General features: G+C 38.6%; 1 protein-coding gene across 11 annotated transcripts in view; it reads left to right on the forward strand.

The window, feature by feature from the left end:
• The window catches only part of NCKAP5 (NCK associated protein 5), a 1,056,676-nt gene that overhangs the window by 429,858 nt on the left and 600,293 nt on the right, over positions 1 to 26,525 (forward strand). For all 11 annotated transcript variants that reach the window (XM_077747834.1, XM_077747833.1, XM_077747835.1 and 8 more), the window contains one exon: positions 5,803 to 5,876. In XM_077747834.1, the coding sequence (XP_077603960.1) occupies positions 5,803 to 5,876 (74 nt within the window). The remainder of the gene's footprint in view (positions 1 to 5,802; positions 5,877 to 26,525) is intronic.

The raw sequence follows: 26,525 nt of genomic DNA on the forward strand, positions 1-26,525 counted from the left end.
GTGTGTGTGTGTGTGTGTGTGTGTGTGTGTGTGTATTTGAGAAGAGATGAGAGATGAGTGCGTGAGAGATGAATGTATAGGCAATACCAAAAAGGATTCAAGCAAAATATATTGGATGTTAGAGGGGAGAGTTCTGTGGAGAAAAATAAAGCTCAAAAGGAGGGAAAAATCATAATTCTAGTTTCCCATTATCACATGGGTTAGGACTTCATAGTGATCTCAGTACCTAGTTTAATGGAAAAATGGGTGAAGCTACTTTATTTATTTGTTTAAGTTTAATAGTAAGTTTTATTATGTTACTACTAATGTTATTTTGGTTAAGTGTTCTAAGCAAAAGAATAGCATATACAAAGACAGTGGGGATAAGTTGGCCCACCAGGGTGGGTTTAGGAGAACATACACAGAGTGGTTCTGGACTGGATTCATACCACGATTCCAATCCTGGCTCTGCCACTTCTTTGCTATATGACCCTGGAAACTCTGTTATGTCATTTTCAAAATGGGGATAATAATAGTATCTACCCTTTGGGGATATTGAGATTAAATGAGAAAATACTGCAAAAGTACTTAGCCCAATGCCTGACCCAATGAAGTTTTGTGTAAGTTTTAGTTAAGACAAAAATAATAGGTCAGGAAGTCTTTGCATGAGCTGATTTTTCCTGGTGCTAACTTCTATCTGCTGAGCTAGATTTCACTTCTTCATTTCACGTTAGCAATAGCACACTCTAGTATTCACACAGGTGATGGTCTCCTGGCTGGACCCAGGGGTATCCTACCCAGAGGCTGTGGAGGGCTCCCACCTAAGTCATCTCACTATCATGGAGCAGTTAGAGAGTGGGAATCTTTATATTATTTTTATGTATGTTTTTTATTTTAAAAAAATCTACATGTTGTTTAAATTTTAATTTCAGTTTCATTAACATATTACTTTCAGGTGTGCAATCTAGTGATTCAACACTTCCTTATAACACCTGGGGATCATCATGATCTCATGATCAGTGCACTATTTTAATCCCTCTCACCTATTTCACCCACCCTCCCACCCACCTCCTCTCTGGTAAGCATCAGTTTTTTTTCTGTACCTGAGTCTTCTGGTTTGTCTCTCTTTTTCTTTGCTTATCTGTTTCGTTCCTTAAATTCCACATTTGAATGAAATCATATGGTATTTGTCTTTCTCTGACTGACTTATTTTGCTGAGCATTGTACCCTTTAGATCCATCCATGTTGTTGCAAAGAGCAAATTTTCTTTTTTTATTTTTTATGGCTGAGTAATATTCTAGTGGGTGCCTGTGTATATCTTCATCCATTCATCTATCCATGGACACAGGCTGCTTCCATATCTTGGCTATTGTAAATAATACTGCAATAAACATAGGGGTGTGTGTATCTTTTCAAATTGGTGTTTTTGTTTCCTTTGAGGAAATACCCAGTAGTGGAATTACTGGATCCTATGGTAGTTCTATTTTGAATTTTTTGAGGAACCTCCATACTCTTTTCCATCGTGGTGCACAGTTTGCATTCCCACCAACAGTGCAGGAGGGCTTCTTTATTCTCCACACCCTTGCCAGCAGTTGTTTCTTGTGTTTTTAATTTTAACCATTCTGACAGGTGTGAGGTGATATTGCATTGTAATTTGTAGTTGCATTTCTCTGATGATTAGTGATGTTGAGCATCTTTTCATGTGTCTGTTGGCCATCTGTATGTGGGTGAAGCTACTTTTTTATTTTAGAGAAAGAGAGAAGGGGCAGGAGGAGACAGAGGGGGAGAGAGAAGGGAGAGGGAGAGAGAGAGGGAGAGGGGGAGGAGAGAGAGAGAGAAAGAGAAGGAGAGAGGGAGAGAGAGAGAAAGGGAGAGAGAGAGAATGAGAATGAATCAATTTTAAGTGGGCTCTGTGCTGAGCGTGGGCTAGATGCCATGACCCTGAAATCATGATCTGAACCAAAATCGAGAGTTGGATGCTCAACTGACTGAGCCACCCACTCATCCCAGGTGAAGCTATTTTAAATAGAAACAGTCCATATTGCTACTTGAACAGCTTGTAAATTCCAGTTCAGTGGCCCTTAAATTTAATGGTTGAAAATCTGTATTATTAATATTCATCTCTAATATCCTATTCTAATATTCAGCAACTATAAAGAAGCATATACTTAACAATTTGATACTGGGTAAGATGAGAGAAAATGGATATTACCTTCACATTGTGACATGATTTGCATTTCAGAAGGGGTAAGTGCTATTATAAAAAAAAGTCTATGCTTACCTCTTGGCAGACACTGTAGTATATGCTTACTTAAACTATTAAATTCTTAGAACACCTCTGTAAATTGACTATGAGTTCTCTCTCTGAAGATGATGGAAATAAGCCTTAGGGAGATTAAATAATGTGACCTGGGGAACATAGCTACGTAAGTACCAAAACCAGGATTTGAAGCTAAATCTTGATTGAAAGATCCTATCTGTAATTTCCACATCTTTCAGCTTCATTCTATGGCTTGAGCTAAGAAGAGTGAACAAAATAACAAATCCATTGGTTTCAGTTCAAACTGTTTTCCAGAGCTTGCTTGCTGATAATTTGGCCCTGGTTAGGCTGCTACCTATATTTTAGTCTCCACACCACAATCACTCTGCTTCAGGCCCCACTGGCTTCCTTTCTGTTCCATAAGCACCACATATTGGGGATCTTTGCATATATTGTTTCCTTCCACTCCTCTCTTTTCTCTATATGCCTGTCTCCTTCTCTTCCAGGTCTTAGCTCAAATATCATTTGCTTGGGTCTCCTTGCGACTACTCTATACAAGGCAAGTGCCCTTCCCCATTTAAATTTTCTCATCACTGGTGGGTTTCCTTCATAGCATATCACCTGTCAGATGTCCATGTGTTCACTGCCTCCCTCTACAGAGTGTAAGCTCTTTGAGAGCAGGGACTTTCTCGCTCTTGGTTACTACTCTATGAACCAAACTTAGAATAGCATTTGGAGTATCACAGATTTTGAAAAACACAATTGAATTAAAGAATGGATGAGTGGCTTTGAGATTTATGTATTTGTTTCTCACTGGAACCTGTTTAAAATTTTTTGATGGGTGTATTTGAAAATTAATGTCTTTCATAACTGAGTGTTCTCAATCTTTAAATCTTGATCAGGATACATAATACCATAACTACAAATTGTTACAACTTTTTTCACTATTGCAGTAATGATTTCTGCTTTGGTTTTGATATGCTTACTGGTCTTGTTTAAATAATTAACCTGAAAAAGAATATTGTTTAGCTAATTATCTGAAATAAAGTCATACTGTTAGAGAATTAGCAGTTTTAGCTAGGTAAAGAAGCGCTGTGCTGTCCAGACTACCTGAAATAATGTAGGAATGTAAAAACGCTACATGAGCAGATCTAGGCCCAGAAACTCAGGAAAGGGCTTCTTCCATAAGATCAGGTGAATTCTTACTATGTGCTTTCTACTGTCCCTCATTATAATGCATATTCTTAGAGGAGCAATAGATTACATATAGCACTTAATCAAAACAAATCTATTTCAGAAAGAATCAGTGTTAATCAAGGTTCTCAGTTTTTATCTCAAATCCATAAGAAACAAAATAGTAACTTTCATGGGTTTCTTAACATAGAAATGACTGCACACTCTTTCATGGAAGGCAGAGACACTATAAAGAGATACTAGGGGGTTGCAGGCTAGTGTTCAAAGAGAAAGTAAAAGAAATATCAGTTTCAGGGTGAAATCAATCATCAAAACTTTTACACACTGTATTTTGGTTGATAGTTGGCAAATGAAACTGTTGCCTATGAACCTCATACTCAGAAATCACTAATCAAAACATTTTTAAGAACCTTTTAACTTCTATAAATCTCATAAGGGAATTCCTTATTTCTTAGAAATGTTTCTTGAAAACAGGTTGATTGACAAAAATCTACACATTTAATCAATGTATACCTTGCTTTTTTATCTTCTTGGAAGCTATATTCTTTTCTAAGAGACCAAAGAGGGGAAAAAACCCCAAACTATTAGACTGTTTTTATATAAGGAGATAAAGGGAAATGGACATGTTTCATAGGTGCAAACAATATGCTCAGTGAATATATAAACCATTCTATAGAGTTCAAAAGTGGTGTTTTCAGGGGCGACTGGATGGATGGCTCAGCTGGTTAAGCATTTGTCTCTTGATTTTGGCTCAGGTCATGATCTCACAGTTTGTGAGATCGAGCCCCGCATTGGGCTCTGTACTGAACAGTGAGGAGCCTACTTGGGATTTTCTCTGCCCTTCCTCCGCTCATGCACATACACTCTCTTTCCCCCCTACCCTTCTCAAAATAAATATTTAGGGGTGCCTGGGTGGCACAGTGAGTTAAGCATCTGACTTCACCTCTGGTCATGATCTCACCATTTGTGAATTTGAGCCCGTGTTGGGCTCTGTGCTGACAGCTCAGAGCCTGGAGCTTCAGATTCTGGGTCTCCCTCTCTGCCCTCCCCCATCTCTCTCTCTCTCTGTCTCTCTCTCAAATAAATAAACATTAAAAAATAAACACTAAAACTTTTTTAAAGTACTGATTTTACTAGGAAGTAATTATCATAAGACCGTTGTTTTTTTTTTCATTAATCTGAGAATAATTTATTAAACATCAATTCTAACAACACTCTGTTAAGTTATGGGGATAGCATAGGAGACAAAATTCCTGGCTACTGGAATTTAGAATCTGTAAAAGATGACAAAATATTAAATAATTTCTCATGTTAAAGTGACACATAGGATGTGAAGGGGAAGCAGAGGTGTGTTGAAAGCATTTAGTCAAAGCATCAAATCAAGTCATTCAGAAAGGTGAAGGTTATAAAAATGTTCCAGAGGAATTGCTACTTAATCTGATATATTCAAAGTTAGAAAGAGGGAGAAGACAGTGCTCAAAATGCAGTATCTGCTCAATAAACATTTAATGCCTTTTAAAACAGCTTTGTTGATGGGGCGCCTGGGTGGCTTAGTCGGTTAAGCGTCCGACTTTCGCTTAGGTCATGATCTCACGGTTCGTGGGTTCGAGCCCCGCATCGGGCTGTGTGCTGACTGCCAGCTCAGAGCCTGGAGCCTGCCTCAGTCTGTGACTCCCTCTCTCTCTGACCCTCCCCTGCTCACACTGTCTCTCTCTCTCTCCTAGAAATAAATAAAACATAAAAAAAAAAATAAAACAGTTTTATTGAGATATAATTTGCATTACGTATGATTCTCCTACTTACCATGTAGGGTTCAATGGCTTTTAGTATATTCTCAGAATTGTACATCCACCACCACAATCAATTGTAGAACATTTTTATTAATCCCCAAAGAAACCCCATAATCCTTAGCTGATACCCCCAGAATCCTCCTATTTCCCCCTCCACAAGCCCTAAGCAACTAGTAATCTACTTTTTGTCATAAGACCATTGTAATCAGGACCTGTATTGTCTACTTTATCCTTACTCTTCTAAGGCCAGCAGCACCACTGGCTTATTTATTTTTATATGGTAGAATATGTGGACCACAGTGTAGATTACTGTGACCTGTAGCTTTCTTCTGTGAATAAAATGGCTTGTATGCTGACTTTGTAGAACTCAAATTCTGTTTATAGAATGATCTGAATTTATGGAGAAAATAATTTTCTCCAAGGAACTCTGCATGCAAGTCACTGATGCATGGACTCCTAGAACTGAGAGGGACTAGGGATTATCTTGTCAAAAACCTTTCCTATAAAGAGAAAGATAATCCAAAATCTGGTGAAAATTATAATGAGGTTCTATTTGTCTTTGTGTGTCTACATGTGCAGGAATACATGGACTCCAATAAATACATTGAGCATCTCCTAACTCAGCTCGAGGAACAACACAGAAGTCTATGGAGGTGAGTGAAATCCATCTAACTTATAGCAGCCCTGATAGCATTGGTGTGGATCACAGAAGCAGGGAGTTGGTAAACTGTCAAAAACACCTTTGGAAGCAAAAATCACCAGCAACTCCTTGGAGAATTTTATTCCTTTAAAGAAAGTAAAACAACAGTGTCAAAAGTTGTGCTTGAGTCAAGGACCTGCTCAAATCATGACACTTTGTCAAGGTCAAGAAATTAATTCATCCAAGGCCACACAGCAAACTTACACTGTGGAAACTAGAACCCAAATTTTCTCACCCTTGCTTGCTTAAAGAGTAAGTTTTCCTGTAATTAAGAAGTTGAATACAGCTGCTTAAAATGTCTGCTTCTTTTTATATTAAAGGAGGATATTTTAGGAATGCTTTTCTATAGGCTTCACATGTTTAATTTTTGGTGTGTTCTGATTCTTGGGGAAAAAAAAAAGTTACGGAAGAACATTGGTACAGGTAAATTGGAGAAAAAGAGGTTAATATCCTAAAAGGCATATTCTCAAGTTACTTGTTCCCTGGGCTTCTTGGGAATTGTGACTGATCAAAATGGTTATGATGTTGTTTTCTGTGTTGTCATGCTCTGCACAGCTGCCCTTATGGAACCTGCCATTCCTTTTCCTAAATTCCTATGGCTCCTGCTATCTGGAATAAAAATGCTAGTGCTTAGTCACATGATGCCTCACATTGTGCCAGAATTGTTTAAGGTAATTAGCTTTCTCCCCCCAGGGTCAGTAAGCCCCTGAAGTCCTTTATTTCTTATCTCTTGGCAGCTTGGAGGGGAGAGTGGTCTCTCTGTTTACAGAGATGGCGGGTAAATATTTGCTAACCCTGTGGCTTTCTTGTCCAACCTCATCCAAGTGTATCGCCGTTGGTCTTTGTACTGGCTGTGTTGCCCTTCTTCATGCATCTTGTAACAAATCCTAATAACCTTGAAATTGGTCTTCTCTGAGTGACTGTAGTTATTAGGCCAAGTGCCTCATAATTTCATTTGTTCTGTGCTTTGTATTAGTTTCCCTGCTTAAGAACAGATCTGTGCTTATAGTAACAGATCATCTATTTCTGTGCATGGAAAAACTTCTGGTAGGGCACAACAAAAGTATTTGATTTTTAAGTCTGCTTGCTGCTATATAACTAAGTGATATTTGGTAGATATGTTTTTTAGAGCTATAACCTGATATGGATAAAGTTTTCTTTTGTTAACCAGTGTATTGTATCAATAAAACATGCAACAATGTATTTATAGTTATGTATCTTTTAGATTATATTTCCTATAGTTCTCTTCCAAGGTGTAAAAGGTTATTTAAATGAATTGTAACATTTTCTTCCAACTATTTATAAAGGATATCTTAAAAGAAAAGAATCTTTTAAAAGAAAAAGATACACAAAAAATGACGAATACCACTTGATGAAAACAAATTAGAGTTTAATTTGGCCAATACTGTGTCTTACATACATCAATGGGGAGAAGTTAATGGTTTCATGGATTCTGAACCAAAAAACCTGCATGGAAATGGATGTTTTCTTGCTTTGATAAGATAGCTAATAAAAACCTTTTGGTCTTCTTGGATATGATTAAATGAAAATCCAATTTCAGGCATAGACTTACCCTAACATAAAGGAACAGCTCAGAATTTTGTGTGCAGTCACTTCTATTTTTCTGTCAGAAATAGAATTATTGCTGCTGAAGAAGCAAAGCCTTATATATAGTGGCAGAGGATTTAATAAAAAAAAAAGCTTCATTTGAATAACAATAAAGGGCAATGACATTTGAATAGTCAGAATAACTACCTGAGGGAAGATGGAAATGGGTAGTGTTGAAAAGAAAATGAAAACTGATAATAGCAGATTTATATACTATTTATTGAATCATGAAATTATACTTGATTATATTTTATAAACAGATCTGATTGACTTAAAGTGGTAGGCTTTCTCATGGTTATTACAATATCATATCTGCAACTGTAGCCAAATTGTTTTTTGGCTGAAGAATATGCGAGTGAAAGTGAACAAGGTGGGAAATTCTTTCTGGTTGTGATAAAAATTTTAAAATACTTTCTTGAGGGGTGACTGGGTGGCTCAGTCGGTTAAGCATCCAACTTCAGCTCAGGTCATGATCTCACTGTTCGTGGGTTCGAGCCCTCCATTGGGCTCTGTGCCAATAGCTAGCTCAGAGCCTGGAGCCTATCTTCGGATTCTGTTGCTCCCTCTCTCTCTGACCCTCTCCTGCTCACGCTCGCTCTCTCTCTCTCAAAAATAAATAAAACATTAAAAAGTACTTTATTGAATTAGGGTACAGTCTGTGATGTGCAGATCATAAGAATAGCACGTCATGTCTCAAGCACACTCTTTTTTTTTTTTTAAATGTTTTATTTATTTCTAGGAGAGAGAGAGACAGCGTGAGCAGGGGAGGGTCAGAGATAGAGGGAGTCACAGACTGAAACAGGCTCCAGGCTCTGAGCTGGCAGTCAGCACAGAGCCCGACGCGGGGCTCGAACCCACGCACCGCGAGATCATGACCTAAGCGAAAGTCGGACGCTTAACCGACTAAGCCACCCAGGCACCCCTCAAGCACACTCTTAAATATCCTTGTAAGTCAGTATAAACTTTTTTCTGATTTTTATTATGCTTCTGATTTGTAACTGCTGTAATTTTCATGAAGTGGGCCATTATCATTGCTGCTGATACTAATTGATGGCCTTCCATTTATATTTCAACCTACATACAATTTTGACAAATCTTGAATACATAGATGTTCTAACAATAATTGTAGTCAGCATTAATTGATGGCTACAGTGTTTGAGTATTGATCAAAAACATGAGAGACACATGGTATACTATTGCTACTTGCTTAATGATAAAAGAATGAGATCCACTGAAGATTTGATACAAGATGGGATATAAAAATTAACTGCTTATTTTTATGGAAGGGGCTACTAGTCTTTAATAGATTGTAGTTGTTTCTTATAGAGTAAATGCCTGCTGTGACACAAATGTATTGTCATACTCATACTCTCAAGATAACTAGTTATTTTGGGGCCCTGTTTAGTATTATACTGAAATAGACCTATAATCTGTCTTTGGTTTTCAAATTGCAAAGAAATTTGAAGTTTAAATATAGCTGTCTAGTGATGAGCTGTCATTTAGCTCAGAGAAGACATTTTTTTGACACTAACAGAAAACTTGTGTGAATTCATCTGAGAAGGTAGAGTCAGAATCTAAAATCTAGTGTAAGATTTGAGCACAGGTCTGGGTTGACTTGTTTGCTCTGCACCTCCCTGCTTGATGAAGGAAAATCAACATCCCCAGTGACAACTAGTTGACTAGTAGATGTTGAAGTGGGATGTTAAATTTCTCTATGTTCATTTGTCTTAATGTGGAAGGTTAAGAATAGAAGAAGAAGGCGCTTTTACACTTAATGTATCATCTGCTACCATTTCTGATTTGGCTAAATATATCTGACTGACAGGAGATTGTAAGAAAATGACTACTGAGAATGTCTTTCTTGTAACATTTGATAGAAATCTTGATCCACTCGCAGCTTCAAATTAAAAGTTGAGAACAAACACAAACAGTTGGACGATACAAATTGAATTCATGAATATTTATGGTGTTAATAACCCTTTCACGTCACGTGTAAAATTAAGTGTGGAAAGTGGAAGCAGCAGAATTATAGAAATGGAAAGAGGCCTGGAGCGTTTGGAGCCTTGGACACTTGGCCTGGACTTCCCAAACTAGCCACGGGGTATCCCCTCTGGAATGAATGTTTTTGTTTTTGTTTTTTTTCTGTAAAATGAAGCTATAAGTAAAGCTGGTTTTTAAGATTACTGAATACTGAGACTATCTGAAATACATGATGGTTAAAATAATACATTTAGGCAACATTTACAGATACATGTTTAATCTTATTTTTCTCTGATTATACAGCTGGATCATTCTGTAGCATTTAATACATATATTATAGAAAGCTCTCAGGAACGTACGTAGAAATCAGAAAAATAACAGAAATACCTAACAGCTTGCTAATATCTTCACCAGATGATATCAAAGTGTTCACTTCAGATTTTCATCACTCGACTTGGAGACGGTGTTATCAGTAGTCTGTACATGAAGAATAAGGTCTGCATGGCCAACATTAAATGGCAAGGTCTGGTGAATGCAAAGTGCCACCTGCTAGCTTACAGATCTCAGATCAGAGTCCCGTTTGAACAAGCTGCATCTATGCTAGGGTTTCTCAGTCAAGGCACTATAGACCTTTGGGGCCAGATCATTCTTTCTCTTGAGGGAGGCGGGGGTAAAAATAAGGTTGTCTTGTGCATTATAGTTTGTCTAACATCATCCTTTGCTTCTGACCACCACAGGCTGGAACTTCTACTCCCCTCCCCTCCCCCATATTGTGACAGCTAAAAATGTCTCCAGACATTTTCTACGTGTTTTCCAGAGGTCAGAATCTTCTTTCCTTCCTGTCGAGGACCAGTGATCTAAATGATCTATGAACATTTCCTTAAGCCCGTTCCAAGAAAAATGAATATCCTGGGTAAATGTTCATATTTTTATAAATGAGTTCCTTTGTGTCCAAGTTTTAAATAAATTAGGTAAGAACAAGTTTTAAAATTGTTTGAATTCTAGAATTTCTCCTAGCCATTTAAATGGCTAACATGTGCTATTAGTTTCAAAAATAGGATATGAAGTAGAACTTTATCTTCTTTAAAAAAATCCTATTTTTCATGCAGCATTTATTCGGATTAAAATACCAAGGAACATATTTTGGGAAATAGTGATCTATCCAGTTCAATAGCCAAATATGCAAAAATATGGTGTTATAATTTCCTCCCTTTTGGCATAATTTAGTGCTAATGGGATAGGAACTGGAATGAAAGGTTAGCTTATAGTGTGAGGAGTACAGTTTATTAGTAAGAGGGGAGAAGGTAAATATAGGAAAAAGACAATTGCTAGTTCATCATCATTTTCCTGAAGGGCAGCCCAAGCTTCTATACCAAAATCTAAGAATCTGAACAACTATTGATCATAGGCTATGTTGGCCCTAGTAAAGCATTTAACTCCTGCTTCCTCAAGGAGAAAATGTGAAATATGATGGTTTCCTACATCATCAAGGGAAATAAGATATCTAATTGAAAACAGTGTATAGATCTCTGATTGATATAAAAGTCACCAAGATCTGTCCCATCCAATAATAAAATTATAATTTTAGTGTACCCAAATTTGAAAACAAATTATTGAAGTATAGTTGACATACAATGTTGCTAGTCTCAGGTATACAACATAGTGATCAGCACATCTATACATTACATAATGCTCACCACCATAAGTATAGTTACCATTTTCCACATACAACACTATCGCAATGTTATTGACTATAATCCCTATGCTGTACCTGGTATCTCCTTGACTTATTTATTTTATAAATGAAGTTTGTACTTCTTTTTTATTTATTTCTAGGAAAGAGAGAGAGAGAGACAGCGCGAGCAGGGGAGGGTCAGAGAGAGAGGGAGTCACAGATTCTGAAACAGGCTCCAGGCTCTGAGCTGGCAGTCAGCACAGAGCCCGACGCGGGGCTCGAACCCACAAACCACGAGATCATGACCTAAGTGAAAGTCGGACGCTTAACCGACTAAGCCACCCACACGCCCCGAAGTTTGTACTTCTTTATCACTTTACCTTTAAATTTTTCCACCCATCTTTCATCCCATCTGACAACTACCATTTTGTTTTCTGTATGAGTCTGTTTCTATTTTGTTTGTTTCATTTTTTTTTAGATTCTACACATAAGTGAAATCATATGGTATTTTGCTTTTGTGTGACTTTTAAATTAGCATAGCATTCTCTGAGTCTATCCATATTGGTACAAATGGCAAGATTTTACCTTTTTGTGTGTGGTCGAGTAATATTCTAGTGTGTGTGTGTGTGTGTGTGTGTGTGTGTGTGTAAAAATCATATATTATTTACCAGTGGACACTTAGGGTGCTTCCACATCTTGGCCATTGTAAATAATGCTGCAGTAAACATGGAGGTGCATATATCTTTCCTGGTTAGTGTTTTTGTTTTCTTTGGGTAAATACCCAGTAGTAGAACGACTGGATCATATGGTATTTCCGTATATAGTATTTTGGGGAAACTCTATACTGTTTTCTACAGTATTTGTACCAATTTATATTCCTACCAACTGTTCATGAACATTCGCTTTGCTCTAACTTCACACCAAAATGTGTTAGTTCTTTCTGATTTTAGCCATTCTGACAGGTTTGAGGTGACATCTCACTGTCGGTTTGACTTGCATTTCCCTGATAATTAGTGATGTTGAACATCTTCTCATGTGTCTATTGACCATTTGTATTTCTTCTTTGGAAAAATGTCTTGTTAGGTACTCTGCCCATGTTTCATCGAATTATTTGTGGTGTTTTGGTGTTAAGTTATATACATTTTTAAAAATATATTTTGAATATTAACCCATTATCAGATATGCGATTTGCAAATATCTTCTCTTATTCAATAGGTGGCTTTTTGTTTTGTTTTGTGGGTGGTTTCCTTTGCTATACCACAGCTTTTTATTGTGGTGTAAGTTTAGTAGTTTAATTTTGCTTTTGTTTCCCTTGCATGAAGAGGCAGAATCATAAAAATGTTGCAAAGGTTGGTGTCCAAGAGATTACTGCCTATGTTTTCTTAATAGAGTTTTATGGTTTCAGGTCTCAGGTTTAGGTCCTTAAACCATTTTGAGTTTATTTTCATGCACAGTGTAGGAAAGTAGTCTAGTTTCATTCTTGTGCAAATATGGGTCTAGTTTTTCCAGCACCATTTATTGAAGAGTTTGTATATTCTTGCCTCCTTCATCAAAGATTAATTCACCATGTAGGCATGCATTTACTTCTGGGCTCTCTATCCTGGTCTATTGATATGTGTGTCTCTTTTTGTGCCAGAACCATATTGTTTTGGGTACTACAACTTTGTAGTGTATCTTTGGAGCTGAGATTGTGGTACCTCCAGCTTTGTTCTTTTTCAAGATTGCTTTGGCTATTCGAGATCTTTTGTGTTTGCAAAATTCTTTAAAATAGACTTTTACTGTTGCTTTCTCGCTTGTCTGTGATTATTAGTCTAAGTGAAGAGACAAGAAAAAACAATGGACTAAAAGTATTTCATTCTCATGATTCAAAATGTTGTACATCAAATGAAATGATCCACAGTTCAAATACTCCTTCACATGGGGCGCCTGGGTGGCTCAGTCAAATGTCTGACTTCGGCTCAGGTCATGATCTCACGGTTCGTGGATTCGAGCACCGCGTCGGGCTCTGTGCTGACAGCTCAGAGCCTGAAGCCTGTTTCAGATTCTGTGTCTCCCTCTTACTCTGACCCTCCCCTGCTCACACTGTCTCTCACTCAGAAATAAATAAAACCATAAAAAAAAAAAAACAAATACTCATTCATGGTCTCCCTAATTTCAATGTCTTTACACATGTTGGGGTGGAGATAATTGGCATGAATGCCTGTAGTTCATTTCAGCTCTATTCTCAATTTCTGTAAAATGTGAGTGATATTAAGGTTGCTTACAGAGAGGCTGCATATTCATGTTTTGTTCCTGGGAAAAGAAAATATTGTCTTCATGCGTTATCTAGAAATTTTCTTATAGTTGTAAAATGGAAGAAGCAGCAGCACATAGGCCCTGAGAAAAATCAAGCCCAGAGCTCTTGGAGATTTACCTTCTATGTATCTTGGATTTTAGAGTCAAATTATCCAGGCATCTTAAGAACTAGCCCATCTCTACCCTCGTGGGGTTAATTTATGTAGACGAAGGAGATGCCGAGTATTAAAAAGGTTGCCTTTGCTATAATCATAGCCTTCCACTGGGAGATCTTAATTGGCAACAAGTAAAACTGCTCTGCATGAATTCTCAATGTGGACACCAAATAAAATAAGAACTGTGATTTGTTTTCTAAATCCCTGCAGGAGAAAAAAGAGTCTATCTCTGGGGGATAAAATGTGTAGCAAACAGAGAGCAAGCACTCAGTGCTCTCTAATAGCAATAAAAGCTCTGAAAGCAAACCTCATGCTATGCCAACTTGATAAGGGCACGTGGTCCCCCAGCTCTGCACCCCTGTGTCTCTCTGCCGGGGTCAAAAGAGACCAGGACTAACACGCTTTACATTATCTTCCTCTCCTCTCCACCCCTGGGCTGGATTTCTGAATCATAGCTGTATTCTAGGGCAAGTGGAAGCACAAGGGCCACCCTGGAAACCCATCAATGTCATTTCTCAATTACCCACCAGGGGTTGTTTTAGAGCTGCAGACAGTCTCCAACCCCTGCCAAGATAAGTGTGTTGCCTCTAAGGCACACCCTCTGCCCAGCATAAGGGAGAATAAATCTGAGCTCTGGAAACTGGGTATAGCCACATACTTCAACAGTTCTGTCATCCCCAGATGATGTGCTGGTGGGGGAGAGGGGACCTGATGGGCTGAGCCATAACCCAAAGGATGCTTACTATAGCCTGATGGTGCTGCTTTAGAGGAACAAGGAAGCACTTGGGCATCTTCTCACAGCTCTAAAGACCCAGGTGAAGTGGCGTTCTTGTCTCTAAGGTGTCTCTTGTTCAGTAGCGGAAGGGACTAATAGAACTAAGCCCAGAAACTGATCTGAATTTACTAAACAGGAAGATCACTTAGGTTCGTATTTGGCTTTGACATTATGGTTTATTTAGGAGACTTGTATGTGATCTGCGTGGTTAACTACTTAGGGAGTTGCCTAGTATTTGAACCCAGGTCTTCTGGGGTGAGGAGACATCAAAAATGCCACAGTGAAACTCTACATTAACGTTATAGACAGAATCCCACCCCCCAACCTTTTTATTTTTATTTTTATTTTTTTTCCTTAAATAGTTTATTGTCAAGTTGGTTTCCATATAACACCCAGTGCTCATCCCAACAAGTGCCCTCCTCCATGCCCATCACTCTGCTTCCCTTCTCCCCACCCCGTTTGCCCTCAGTTTGTTCTTGGCATTCAAGAGTCTCTCATGGTTTGCCTCCCTCCCTCTCCCCCACTATTTTTCCCCTTCTTCTCCCCCACAGTCCTCCGTTAAGTTCCTCCTAATCCTCCTATATGTGCAAACATATGGTATCTGTCCTCCTCTGTCTGACTTATTTCACTCAGCCTAACACCCTTAAGGTCCATCCATATTGCTACACATAGCCAGACCTCATTCTTTCTCATTGCCATGTAGTATTCCACTGTATAGATAAGCCACATCTTCTTGATCCATTCGTCCATTGATGGACACTTAGGCTCTTTCCATGTTTTGGCTATTGTTGAGAGTGCTGCTATGAACATTGGGGTCCATGTGCCCCTATGCATCAGCACTCCTGTATCCCTTGGGTAAATTCCTAGCAGTGCTATTGCTGGGTCATAGGGGAGTTCTATTGTTAGTTTCCTGAGGAACCTCCACACTGTTTTCCAGAGGGGCTGTACAAGTTTACATTCCCACCAACAGTGTAGGAGGGTGCCCATTTCTCCACATCCTCGCCAGCATCTAGAGTTCTCTGATTTGCTCATTTTAGCCACTCTGACTGGCGTGAGGTGGTATCTCAGTGTGGTTTTGATTTGTATTTCCCTGATGAGGAGGGATGCTGAGCATCGTTTCATGTGTCTGTTGGCCATCTGGATGTCCTCTTTGGAGAAGTTTCTGTTCATGTCTTCTGCCCATTATTTCACTGGATTATTTGTTTTTCGGGTGTGGAGTTTGGTGAATTCCTTATAGATTTTGGAAACTAGCCCTTTATCTGCTATGCCATTTGCAACTATCTTTTCCCATTCCATCAGTTGCCTATTAGTTTCATTGATTGTTTCCTTTGCCATGCAGAATCTTTTAATCTTGTTGAGGTCCCACTAGTTCATTTTTGCTCTTAATTCCCTTGCCTTTGGGGATGTGTCAAGTAAGAAATTGCTGTGGTGGAGGTCAAGGAAGTTGTTTCCTGCTTTCTCCTCTAGGGTTTTGATGGTTTCCTGTCTCACATTCAGGTCCTTTATCCATTTTGAGTTTATTTTTGTGCATGGTGTGAGAAAATGATCTGGTTTCATCCTTCCGCATGTTGCTGTCCAGTTCTCCCAGCACCATCTTTTAAAGAGGCTGTCTTTTTTCCATTGAGTATTCCTTCCCGCTTTGTCAAAGATTACTTGGCCATACATTTGTGGGTCCAGTTCTGGGTTCTGTATTCTATTCCATTCGTCTATGTATTTGTTTTTGTGCCAATACCATACTGTCTTGATGATGACAGCTTTGTAGTAGAAGCTAACGCCTGGGATGGTGATGCCTCCCATTTTGGTTTTCTTCTTCAATATTACTTTGGCTATTCGGGGTCTTTTGTAGTTCCATACAAATTTTAGGATAGTTTATTCTAGCTTTGAGAAGAATACTGGTGCAGTTTTGATTGGGATTGCATTGCATGTGTAGATTGCTTTGGGCAGTAATGACATTTTAACTATATTTATTCTTCTGATCCATAAGTGTGGAATGTTTTTCCATTTCTTTGTGTCTTCTTTCATTCCCTTCATCAGTTTTCTATAGTTTTCATCATACAAATCTTATATCTTTGGTCGGGTTTATTCCGAGGTATTTTATGTTTTTTTTTGTGCCATTGTGCATGGGATCAGTTTCTTGATTTCTCTTTCTGTTGCTTCATTATTGGTGTATAAAAATGCAGCTGATTTCTGTACATTGATTTTCTACCGTGTGACTTTGCTGAATTCATGGATCAGTTCTAGCAGGCTTCTGGTGAAGTCTGTCAGGTTTTCTATGTAGAGTATCATGCCGTCTGTGAAAAGTGAAAGTTTGACTTCTTCTTTGTCAATGCTAATGTCTTTCATTTCCTTTTGTTGTCTGATGGCTGATGCTAGGACTTCCAGCACTATGTTAAACAGCAGTGGTGATAGTGGACATCCCTGTCGTGTTCCTGATCTCAGGGGGAAAGCTCTCAGTTTTTCCCCATTAAGGATGGTGTTAGCTGAGGGCTTCTCATAGATGGCTTTTATGATGTTTAAGTAAGTTCCTTCTATCCCGACTTTCTCGAGGGTCTTTATTAAGAAGGATGCTGTATTTTGTCAAATGCTTTTTCTGCATCTATCAACAGGATCATGTGGTTTTTATCTTTTCTTTTGTTAATGTGATGTATCACATTGACTGATTTGCGAATATTGAACCAGCCCTGTAACCCAGGAATGAATCCCACTTGATCATGGTAGATTATTCTTTTTATGTGCTGTTGAATTCAATTTGCAAGGATCTTGTTGAGGATTTTTGCATCCGTATTCATCAAGGATATTGGCTTGTAGTTCTCTTTTTCTGCTGGGTCTCTCTCTGGCTACCCAACCTTTTAAAATCAAACTGCATGTCTTTTAATTTAAAGGACTGTGCTAATCCAGCAGACAAGTCCATTTAGGTCCTAAACTAATAAATAGTTAAAATAGGGTATTTACAACCTTATGGGTTTTATTTCCTCTTCATTCCAAATCTTGTTTGAAAGAAAACTCAGTTTTATTTACCAAAGTCATTCGATGGGCCTCGGTGGAGGGGTCTGTAAAACAGGTTTTAGGAGACTGTCCTTCAGAAGTCCAGAGGGTTCCCTGAGGAGGGGCTGTTTAATCGGACTCCTGAGGAGGAGCAACTCTGAAGAGTAGAGGGACGATCAGTTACTGAATAGATGTAGTTTGAACTGCCCTTAAGGCTTCTGAGTATAACTGTATATAAGATGATGAGAAATTCCGGTCTATAGATTTTTATAGTTAATAAACACAGAGTAGATGAAGGCATTAGGGGAATCTAAAAAGCGATAAAATTGCCCTCCAAGATGACTGGGGAAGTATCCCCACTTTCAAGATCGATTTATTGCTGTCATGACAAGCTGGTGTTGAATTTTGTTTTACATGTGGGTCCACAGGTGATTTGAAATTAATTCTCCTCTAACTTAAACTGGTTTATGTCCTTCAAAAAACACTCTCGAAGTCCCCCCAAATATTTCAACATCAGTAGGATTTGGGGGTCATCTAGAGAAATTTACCTCTATCTAATCTGAAAACATTTGGCTTAAAATAGGTTTATTATCTTTAGGTCCATGCTTATTTTAATATGACTGAACCTAATGTGATTTATTTATCTGAAGTTAAAATAAAAAGCCGCAAGCAAAAGGCTTTTTGTAGATTTATTTGGGGTAATAAAGCTACCAAATATTCCCTACTAAGTTGAAAGAAGGAAAACTCCAGCAGGCAACAATATAAATGACCCACTTGATATAAATGCCTGTGTTGAGGCTGAAGTACACCCACAGTAAGAAATGATGAAGTGGCTTTTTTTTTTTTGTGGAAGGAGGAACAAAATGGGTAATTACCATGGCTTTCTTTTTAATTTTAGTTAAAATGGCAAAAATCACTAACTTTTTAGTGCTTAAGCCTACTTGTGATTTTTTAAAGGAATTGATTATTAGGATATAACTACGTATCTCTACATGAATAACTATGGAGTTAAAAGTTCTTTTGCCTTTTTCTGCTTATCTCCCCAAACCCCATCCCCACCAACCGCCTTCATTCTTTGTGAGCCTTTGCATTTAAAGGTCTGGCAGCAAGCAGAGATTTCTAGAACCTTACCTCCACCCTCCAACTCTGGGGAGAGCTCTCTGGCCTCTCTGAAAAGAGGAAATGCAAACTGTAATTTTTTTTCCGCAGGCTTTAACTATATGGCATACTGAATACTTTTGAATTACAAATTAGAACTCATACATAATCCAACAAAGGGCTGAGGATAGAAGTATGCCCTCGAATCAAAGAATCAGGAATAGGTTGAAATTATAAAGTAGTTGGTAAAGGCATACTCTGGGGATCTCAGGGCAAAGAGAACTTCTAAGATGAGAACATCTGTTGTAGTGTTGGCCAGGGTTGGCAACCTCTGGCTGGTTTCATCGCCCAGGAGCCCTCAGGAGATTGCTTTATGGAACCCGGGGGCCTTGATGATCTGGTGTTGCTCCTTACCGTGAATACTCACTCAGGAAGTATGGTACGTGTCCTCTCTGTGGAGTTAATCATAGGTTTTCACTAGCTGTAGCCATCTGCCTGAGAGAGAAAAGTCATTCCAGCTCTCAATCCTGCTTTACTCCATGAGCCCAGTTTTACTAGTGAGGGAGATCTCCACGAATTAAGTCCAATTAAGGGGGATAACCCTTCAGTAAGAATACTCCAGACATGTATCAGTGGCTCTATCCCCGTCTCCAATAGCCACTATACTGGGTCTAGCCAGGTAGTTCCCAATCATGCTTATTTTCTGATTTTCTCCTTAGGGCCAGTTGTACCCCTAGGGTCTCTGACCTATAGAAGCAGATCTTCTGATTTTGCCTGGGTCTCATAGAGCTTATATTAAGAACTAAAACTTCAAACATAAAACTTTGTTTACCTCAGACCCACAGAGACGATTTGAAGTATTTTAGTCAACTCTGTAACGTAGTGATTTAGTACATTTTAGACCCTCAAACCACTTTTATGGCCATGGAAGGGATTAATGATGATTCAAGAAGATAAATTACTAAGGGCTTATGTGTTCATAGGGATGAGCTCATCTCATTTGTAGTCCGTGCAAGAAAACAGTCAAGAAGTCTAGTAACAAGTCATCTTCCTCTATGGTATATAGATACTAATGGGGGCACACAATGTAAAGACAGTTACTCTTAGAAAGTTAAAAATGGGGACACGTGATAAAGAAGTGTATGTGTTATTAGTGATAGATATCAGGAAGGGTGCTTGCTTCACTAGACTTTTACTTCATGATTTTTTTGAAACACATTTGTACAGTGAGAAGTTTTTAGGTGTGTCATGTCTGCGTGATGGGTGCACATCCTGGGTATGGATCTAAATTGGCATTTTTTGCCCCCAGTTTTTGCTCCCTTTGTCCACCAGTTGTATCTTGAACTGCAAATAATCTTATCAATAGAAGCAATGAAAGAGTATCTTGTAATTTTGAAAGAAAAGACTTGAAGATTATGATGGTTTAAAAAATCCATGATAAAATCAATACCTGAAATCACAAACGTTTACTTCTTTTCCACCTTGTGTAAAGTGAGTTGCAGAAAAATGTTAGACACATCAAGTTACTTTTATTTTTAAAATTTTTAATGCTTATTTATGTGTGTGTGTGTGTGTGAGAGAGAGAGAGAGAGAGAGAGACAGTGTGCGAGTGGGGGAGAGGCTGGGGGAGGGGCAGAGAAAGAGGGAGACAGAGAATCAGAAGCAGGCTCCAGGCTCTGAGCTGTCAGCACAGAGCCCAAAGTGGGGCTCAAACCCACGAGTTGTGAGATCAGAACCTGAGCCAAAGTCAGACACTTAACTGACTGAGCCACTCAGGCGCCCCCAAGTCAATTACAAATGGAATGAGGGCTTGATCTAAAAGGCTGGAAATGGGGTATTTGCAGAAAGGGTTGTAAGAATTTCATGGAGTCGGACATCCACTTTGAAGTCAGAGTGGACTTGAACCTAATAGCAGTGATGTAGACTACTGAACAGAGAGTGAGGTTTCAAGGGACTAGTGGCATGGAAAGCAGTGGAGGAAAATAAAGGTGAGTAAAGAGAACAACCAACAACTACAAGGAAATTGCTGTTTTATTAGCTAAGTGCTTTAGAGAATGCAGTTACAAACAAGGGGCTCTCTCTCTCTCTGCTAAAACATCACTGCTCTCCACTTTAGACGAATTAGGGCTGGCATTGGGTGGCTCAGCAGTATCCTCAGAGTGTCTGTTCTGATTGTTTGCGGACTGTGCCGTACTGTTACTATGTTTGTAACAGATCGTCCCTGGTTCATGGCTTGCAGTATAAAGTTCAGGTGCGGACGCTGCCACTTGCTGTGGACCTGGGACAGCCATTTAGGCATTTGGGGGCTTGGTTTTCCAGTGGTATAAGAAAGGGGTGACAAAGTGTTTTCAACAGTCCTTTCTGAGGGTTGTTGAACGAAATTACAGAAAGACTTACAGAAAGAATCTGTAATTCTTACCAATTACCCTGTAGGACCCCTGAAGGGTTGAGAGGCAAGTTTGGGAGATACACGGGATTACTGAGTGGAAAGTGACGGTTTCCCTCCTTTTTTTTCTCTCAATATTTTATTTTTATTTTTGAGAGAGAGAGACAGCATGAGCAGGGGAGGGTCAGAGAGAGAGGGAGACACAGAATCTGAAGCAGGCTCCAGGCTCTGAGCTAGCTGTCAGCACAGAGCCTGATGCGGGGCTCCAACCCACGAACCGTGAGATCCTGACCTGAGCTGAAGTCAGGCGCTTAACGAACTGAGCCACCCAGGCGCCCCCGCTTCTTGAAAGAAGGCAGAACATTATTTTTATGGACCTCATTTTCTTTAAGCTCTAATCCTTGGGCTGTGTTTTGGCATGGAACCTTCCAAAAGTAATAAAACAGCATGCTGGCAGACCCAGGGCACCAGAGCAGGGTCACGGTCTGTGACCACTTTCAAAAGGTTTTTCAGTCAATTGTCTTGTTGAATAATGTTTAAGTTTCCACAGAGGCTATGAGCACAGCATGGTATAAGAGAAGTCAATTGCACAATATTAAAATGAAAAAAAAAAAAAAACAACTCTGGGGTTATGGTCCCTATTAAGGGAAATTGAATTGTCTTAAGATGTGTCTTCAGTATTCCTTGGAGATTCACCAACTCTCTGGTTAACTGAAAGCCAGAACGTGTATTTACCTGGATTTATTCATTGTTCTTGTCTAATTGATTTTTTCCTGTATCTTTGCTTTGAAAATGAAGACATAAATGGGGCCAGTTACAGAAGGCCACTCTAGAAGAAAAATTCTTTGGATCAGATACAAAATTCAGGGCATTGGCCTTTGGGACCATTTGTCATGAAGATGATGCAATTTAAAATGTACCAAAAGTGCATTTATCCAAGAATACTTCTCCCCCTGGACTGCCTTGAATTCCCATGCTTGAAATAAAGGAAATTGGGTCTCCAGAAAATTACTGCTGAAATCTTTACTTGCCACTCTGTTAGTTCTTCATACTCTCTCACCAACGATTAGTTTGCCAGATTAGATACCTGTGGAAATCAGAGTTCTGGAACTTTTTTCTTTTTAGCAAAGTCAAGCCTATTTATTTAATTACTATTTTTATTGAGTTATAATTGACATACAACATTATTAGTAGTTTCAGGTGTATAACATAGTGATTTGTTACTATTATACATTATGAAGTGATCACAAGATAAGTAGACTTAATCATGTCACCGTACAAAATTATTACAATATTATTGACTATATTACCTGCACTGAACATTACATCCCCGTGACTCATTTTATAACTAGAAGCATGTACCCCTTGCTCCCTTCCACCTATTTGACCTATTCCTTCTACCTTCATCCCTCTGGCAACCCCAGTATGTTCTCTTTACTTGTGAGTGTGTTTCTGTTTTATTTTGTTTTGTTCTTTTTTTTAGATTCCGCAATATGCAGAATCATCATATGATAGATGTTTTTTCCTGTCTGAGTTATTTCATTTAGCATAATATCCTTTAGCCCCCTTCCCCCCCAATTTTGTCACAAATGACAGGGCCTCATCCTTTTTAATAGCTGAGTAATATTCCATAGCTAATACTTATGAATATATATCTTATTTATCCATTCCTCCATCACTAGACCCTTAGGTTGTTCTATATCTTGGCTATTTTAACTAATGCTTCAGTGAACGTAGAGGTAAACATATCTTTTCAAATTTGTATTTTCATTTCCTTCAGATAAATACCCAGAAATAGAATGCAAGAAAGAAAGTACTATCGAAATTTTGTTATATCTAGCCACACATGTTCCTACCACCCTGACCACCTTTATTAATGGTTATTCCTACACACATACTCTCTCCCTTGCTGTTTGTGTCTCCATTTCAGACACTTTGTACTCTTCCTTCAAATTACAGTCTAGGTCTTCCTGATCTATAACACCTCCCATGGATTCTGCAGCCTACCTGGGTCTCCACTTTTTTTCCAAACTTCCCTTAACTTGGAGCTATACTACAAATGTACATATAATGACTCACATCTTACAAAACCTCTAGAACTATTCCCATGTACAGATATAATTTTAACTGTACAGATATTGTCAACACGTGGCCTGCTGCTATATATTAAATGGTAACTAGCTTAGGTTGAGCATACTAAGTGTTCAGCTAACACATGTTAACTGATTCCCTTGAACAGGGTAATTAAAGTCCTATGTGGCATTGTTGCTGGTGACACTGTATCAAGAATATTTATTTCATATGTCATTTGAGGACATAAACCATCAAAAGTCAAGAAGGCCAGTGACTAGATTGGTGTGATGTGTAGAATAAATTAATCATGATGAAAAAATTAGACTTATTCAGTTTGACAAATAGAAAACCAAAGGATAGAACTATAATTGTTTGAGAACTCCAGTGCGTTGTCTTGTGGTGAAGGGATTAGTCACATCCTGAGCTATTCATGAGGACAGAACTAGTTAAGCAGTTGTAGAAGTTAGAACCTGAGAGTTGCCAACTCAACACTAGAAAGGTATTGTCCGATGCTCCTACCCTTTAATGTAGAGGAGGGTATGCATGAGGTAGTGACCTTTGTACCATTGCAAGTGTAAAAGCTCAAGCTGAGGGCCCATCTTTCTGATGTGTACAGTGGATTTTGCTATGCTGGACAGGAAGAGGCCAGCCACCCTTTCATGCCAGATGACCAGTTATCTGACTCTCACTCTCCAGCCCTAATGTTGCCATCAGTAGTTCTAGTTGTAAGGACTATTTCCTCTTCTATGTACCATCCCTTTCTAAATATTTGAAGACCATTTCACATGTTTGGCCTCAGTGCTCATTTTTCCAAAAGAAAACGATATAGGTTCTTCCATTGCTCCTCCCACAACTTACTTTTCAGACCCCAATTAATCATGGCCACCTACTGGATTTATTCCGGTTTGTCCATTTTCCTGTTAACAGGCGAGCCTCTAATATAAACATAATATATTTTATTATGACCAGATTACAAGTCTAGTTTCAGTCATCCTTTGAGAGAGGGTTGTTATTCTAACTTTATGATTCTCCCCCACCAAGTTGTACTAATTGTTAATGACCTTTAGGCAAAATACCTAAAATTCCAGTGTTGCATCATGCATATCACTTACTCTCTTGTGGACTCAAAGAATATAAATCATTATTTCAAGAAAGGGCAAAGAGTGTTTTAAATTTAGAAACGCCATTCTCTTTTCCTCCACTGTGCCTTTATTCTCTTAGTTTTTAAATTGCTATGTCCTGTTTCACATCTTCTTTTTTTCCAACGCCAGGGCTTTATTTATGGTTACGAGGTCAGAGCACAATTAATAATTACAAGTGAATTAGGCCATTCCTGACCTTGGTGGAACTTTTATTGGCCAATTACTCTGGCCTTCAGAAGGGAGAAGGGAGTGAGTTTCAGATCATCACCGAAGTGAACAATTATTAATATATCAGTTAAATTCCCAAAGTCAAGGATTATCGGGGAGGATAATGCTAGGATGGAGAAACAAAGCTCATGAGAAAATATTTATATAGAGTTCATCAAAGTGAATGAAACTACCGGATTTTCAGCTGAAGACAGAGATTAAAGTGGAGTGTTGTAGTTGTTTCTCATGGTTCGTATCTAGATTTTTTCCAGTTTCAACTGATATGTACATTTCACAAAAGAAGACTGTGTTTTTTGAAGATATACTATGTTAAAAGTTTCAGATCATTTATTTTGGAAATTCAATTCCACTGCCCCTTCTTTGTGTGCTCCCACCCCCCACCCCCTACCACATCTGACATTTTTATTTCTGGCCCATTTGCTATGTTAGTAGGCAAGTTTATTTTTCTGGCTCAGAGCTAAGCTACAGAAGTTCCATTTCCAGGCAGTTTTAAAGTAGAGCCATTATCTTCCCCCTCATAATTTTAATGTTAACATTTGAAAGCCATTTTCAAGTTTGGATAACAGTTGAAAAATGATGGTGTGAAGTTCGCATTCATCTTTGTCACAATGGTGAAGATTTTGCAATAAATACCGTGTAGATTATTTCTCCTGTCAAATGGCTGCTAGACACTGGAGTAAATGAATTAGCCCAGACCATTGTCAGATGTGGATATCCTGATGTTATCAAGGAGAAGGTGTGAGCTGAGATGGGGTGAAAGGCAAAAGCTTATTCACTCATCAACTGGAAACATTTGGGAAGGGTCATTTAGGGGAAGCTTGGGAAAATCATTTTGAAAACCAGATAGGTATATATGATACTGGGTTCCTATGTTTATGAGCCAGTGGGATCTTCGTTTTCCTAAGGAACACGCATTTAAAGGCCTTTATAATGAGCTGGAAAGGGAAGTGTTCTAGATATAGGGATAATAAACTATCCCTTGGCCATGCTCTAATGCAGTGAGAAGAGATTTTTGAATTGCTACATGGAGGTTTGCATGCGTTAATGGGTAAACCACAAAAAAAGGTCAGAGGTTCAAAATGTCTAGAAGGCTTCCTGCTTCTCATCTGAGCAAACCAGGGAAGAAAGTGTGGATAAATCCTTAGGAAAACTTTCTCATGAGATTTCTAAGACCTGATTCCTCATATAAAGTTGGAGTGTAAAAATACCCTTTATACTTGTTGGGGAACAAGACACTTAAGATATAGTTGACTTGCTTCATATATTGTTACAGATTGGTTTCTTGAATATCCGTCTTCTCCTCACAAACCTGGCAGTTTCTCATGGCATTCGAAATGCACCATTTGGAGGCTTTCACAAATGGAAGCAAAAATTGTTAAGAAGCATCATGGCCCAGCGCCGTCTCTGTCTTTGGCAAAGTTGGCAAGCTAAACTTGATACTAACTTCAAACATTTATAACATGACCCAGACATAGCATTTTTTTCTTATTAACTGTGACGAGCCTGTCATTAATTTATATAAGCCACTTAAAATCTATTTGTATTTCTAACCTCTCCCACCTCTTGTTGGGTAATAAGTTCCATAAATTTAATCCCTACTTTGGGGAATATAGCTTCCTCTTTTTTGGCTTAAACACACTCAAGATTCCAGGGATGACCCCCCATTAGACATGTTAGGGTTTAATGAATAATTCAATTTCACTCTCTTCATACCATTTATAACCTTATGGACATCAGTCACTTTGCTTCTGATGCAGAATGCTCACAGGAAAACTGCAAGGGTAGCTTCAGAATCATTTTTATTTTCTTGAATCTTTTCTCTTTTAAAGTAACACACATTTTCGGTATTATGATAGGAATTCTAGCCTTGAGTCCGCCATTCCGTAACAGGTAAGTCACTTGGTCACTGGACTTTGATCTGTAAAGCAGGAATTTGAGTTGAAATTCCTCTTCAGTTCTATGATCTTTTGAATTTGTGACTCTGTAGGAAATATACAGGGGGAAAAAAAGCTCCTTTTTCTTTTTTAAACTTATTTCCCCTCTACCCACTCCAAATGGTCCAAACGGTCCATACTTTAGTGGTTACTCATTATATTTCATTATTTTGGTATTCATTACATCCTCCAACTTTTTATCCCTCTTCTTTTTTTAAATGTTTATTTTTGAGAGAGAGAGAGAGAGAGGCGGGGAGCCGGGCACAGG

Source organism: Crocuta crocuta, unplaced genomic scaffold (genome assembly GCF_008692635.1).
Source record: "Crocuta crocuta isolate KB4526 unplaced genomic scaffold, BGI_CrCroc_1.0 scaffold427, whole genome shotgun sequence".
NCBI classification, from domain to species: domain Eukaryota; kingdom Metazoa; phylum Chordata; class Mammalia; order Carnivora; family Hyaenidae; genus Crocuta; species Crocuta crocuta.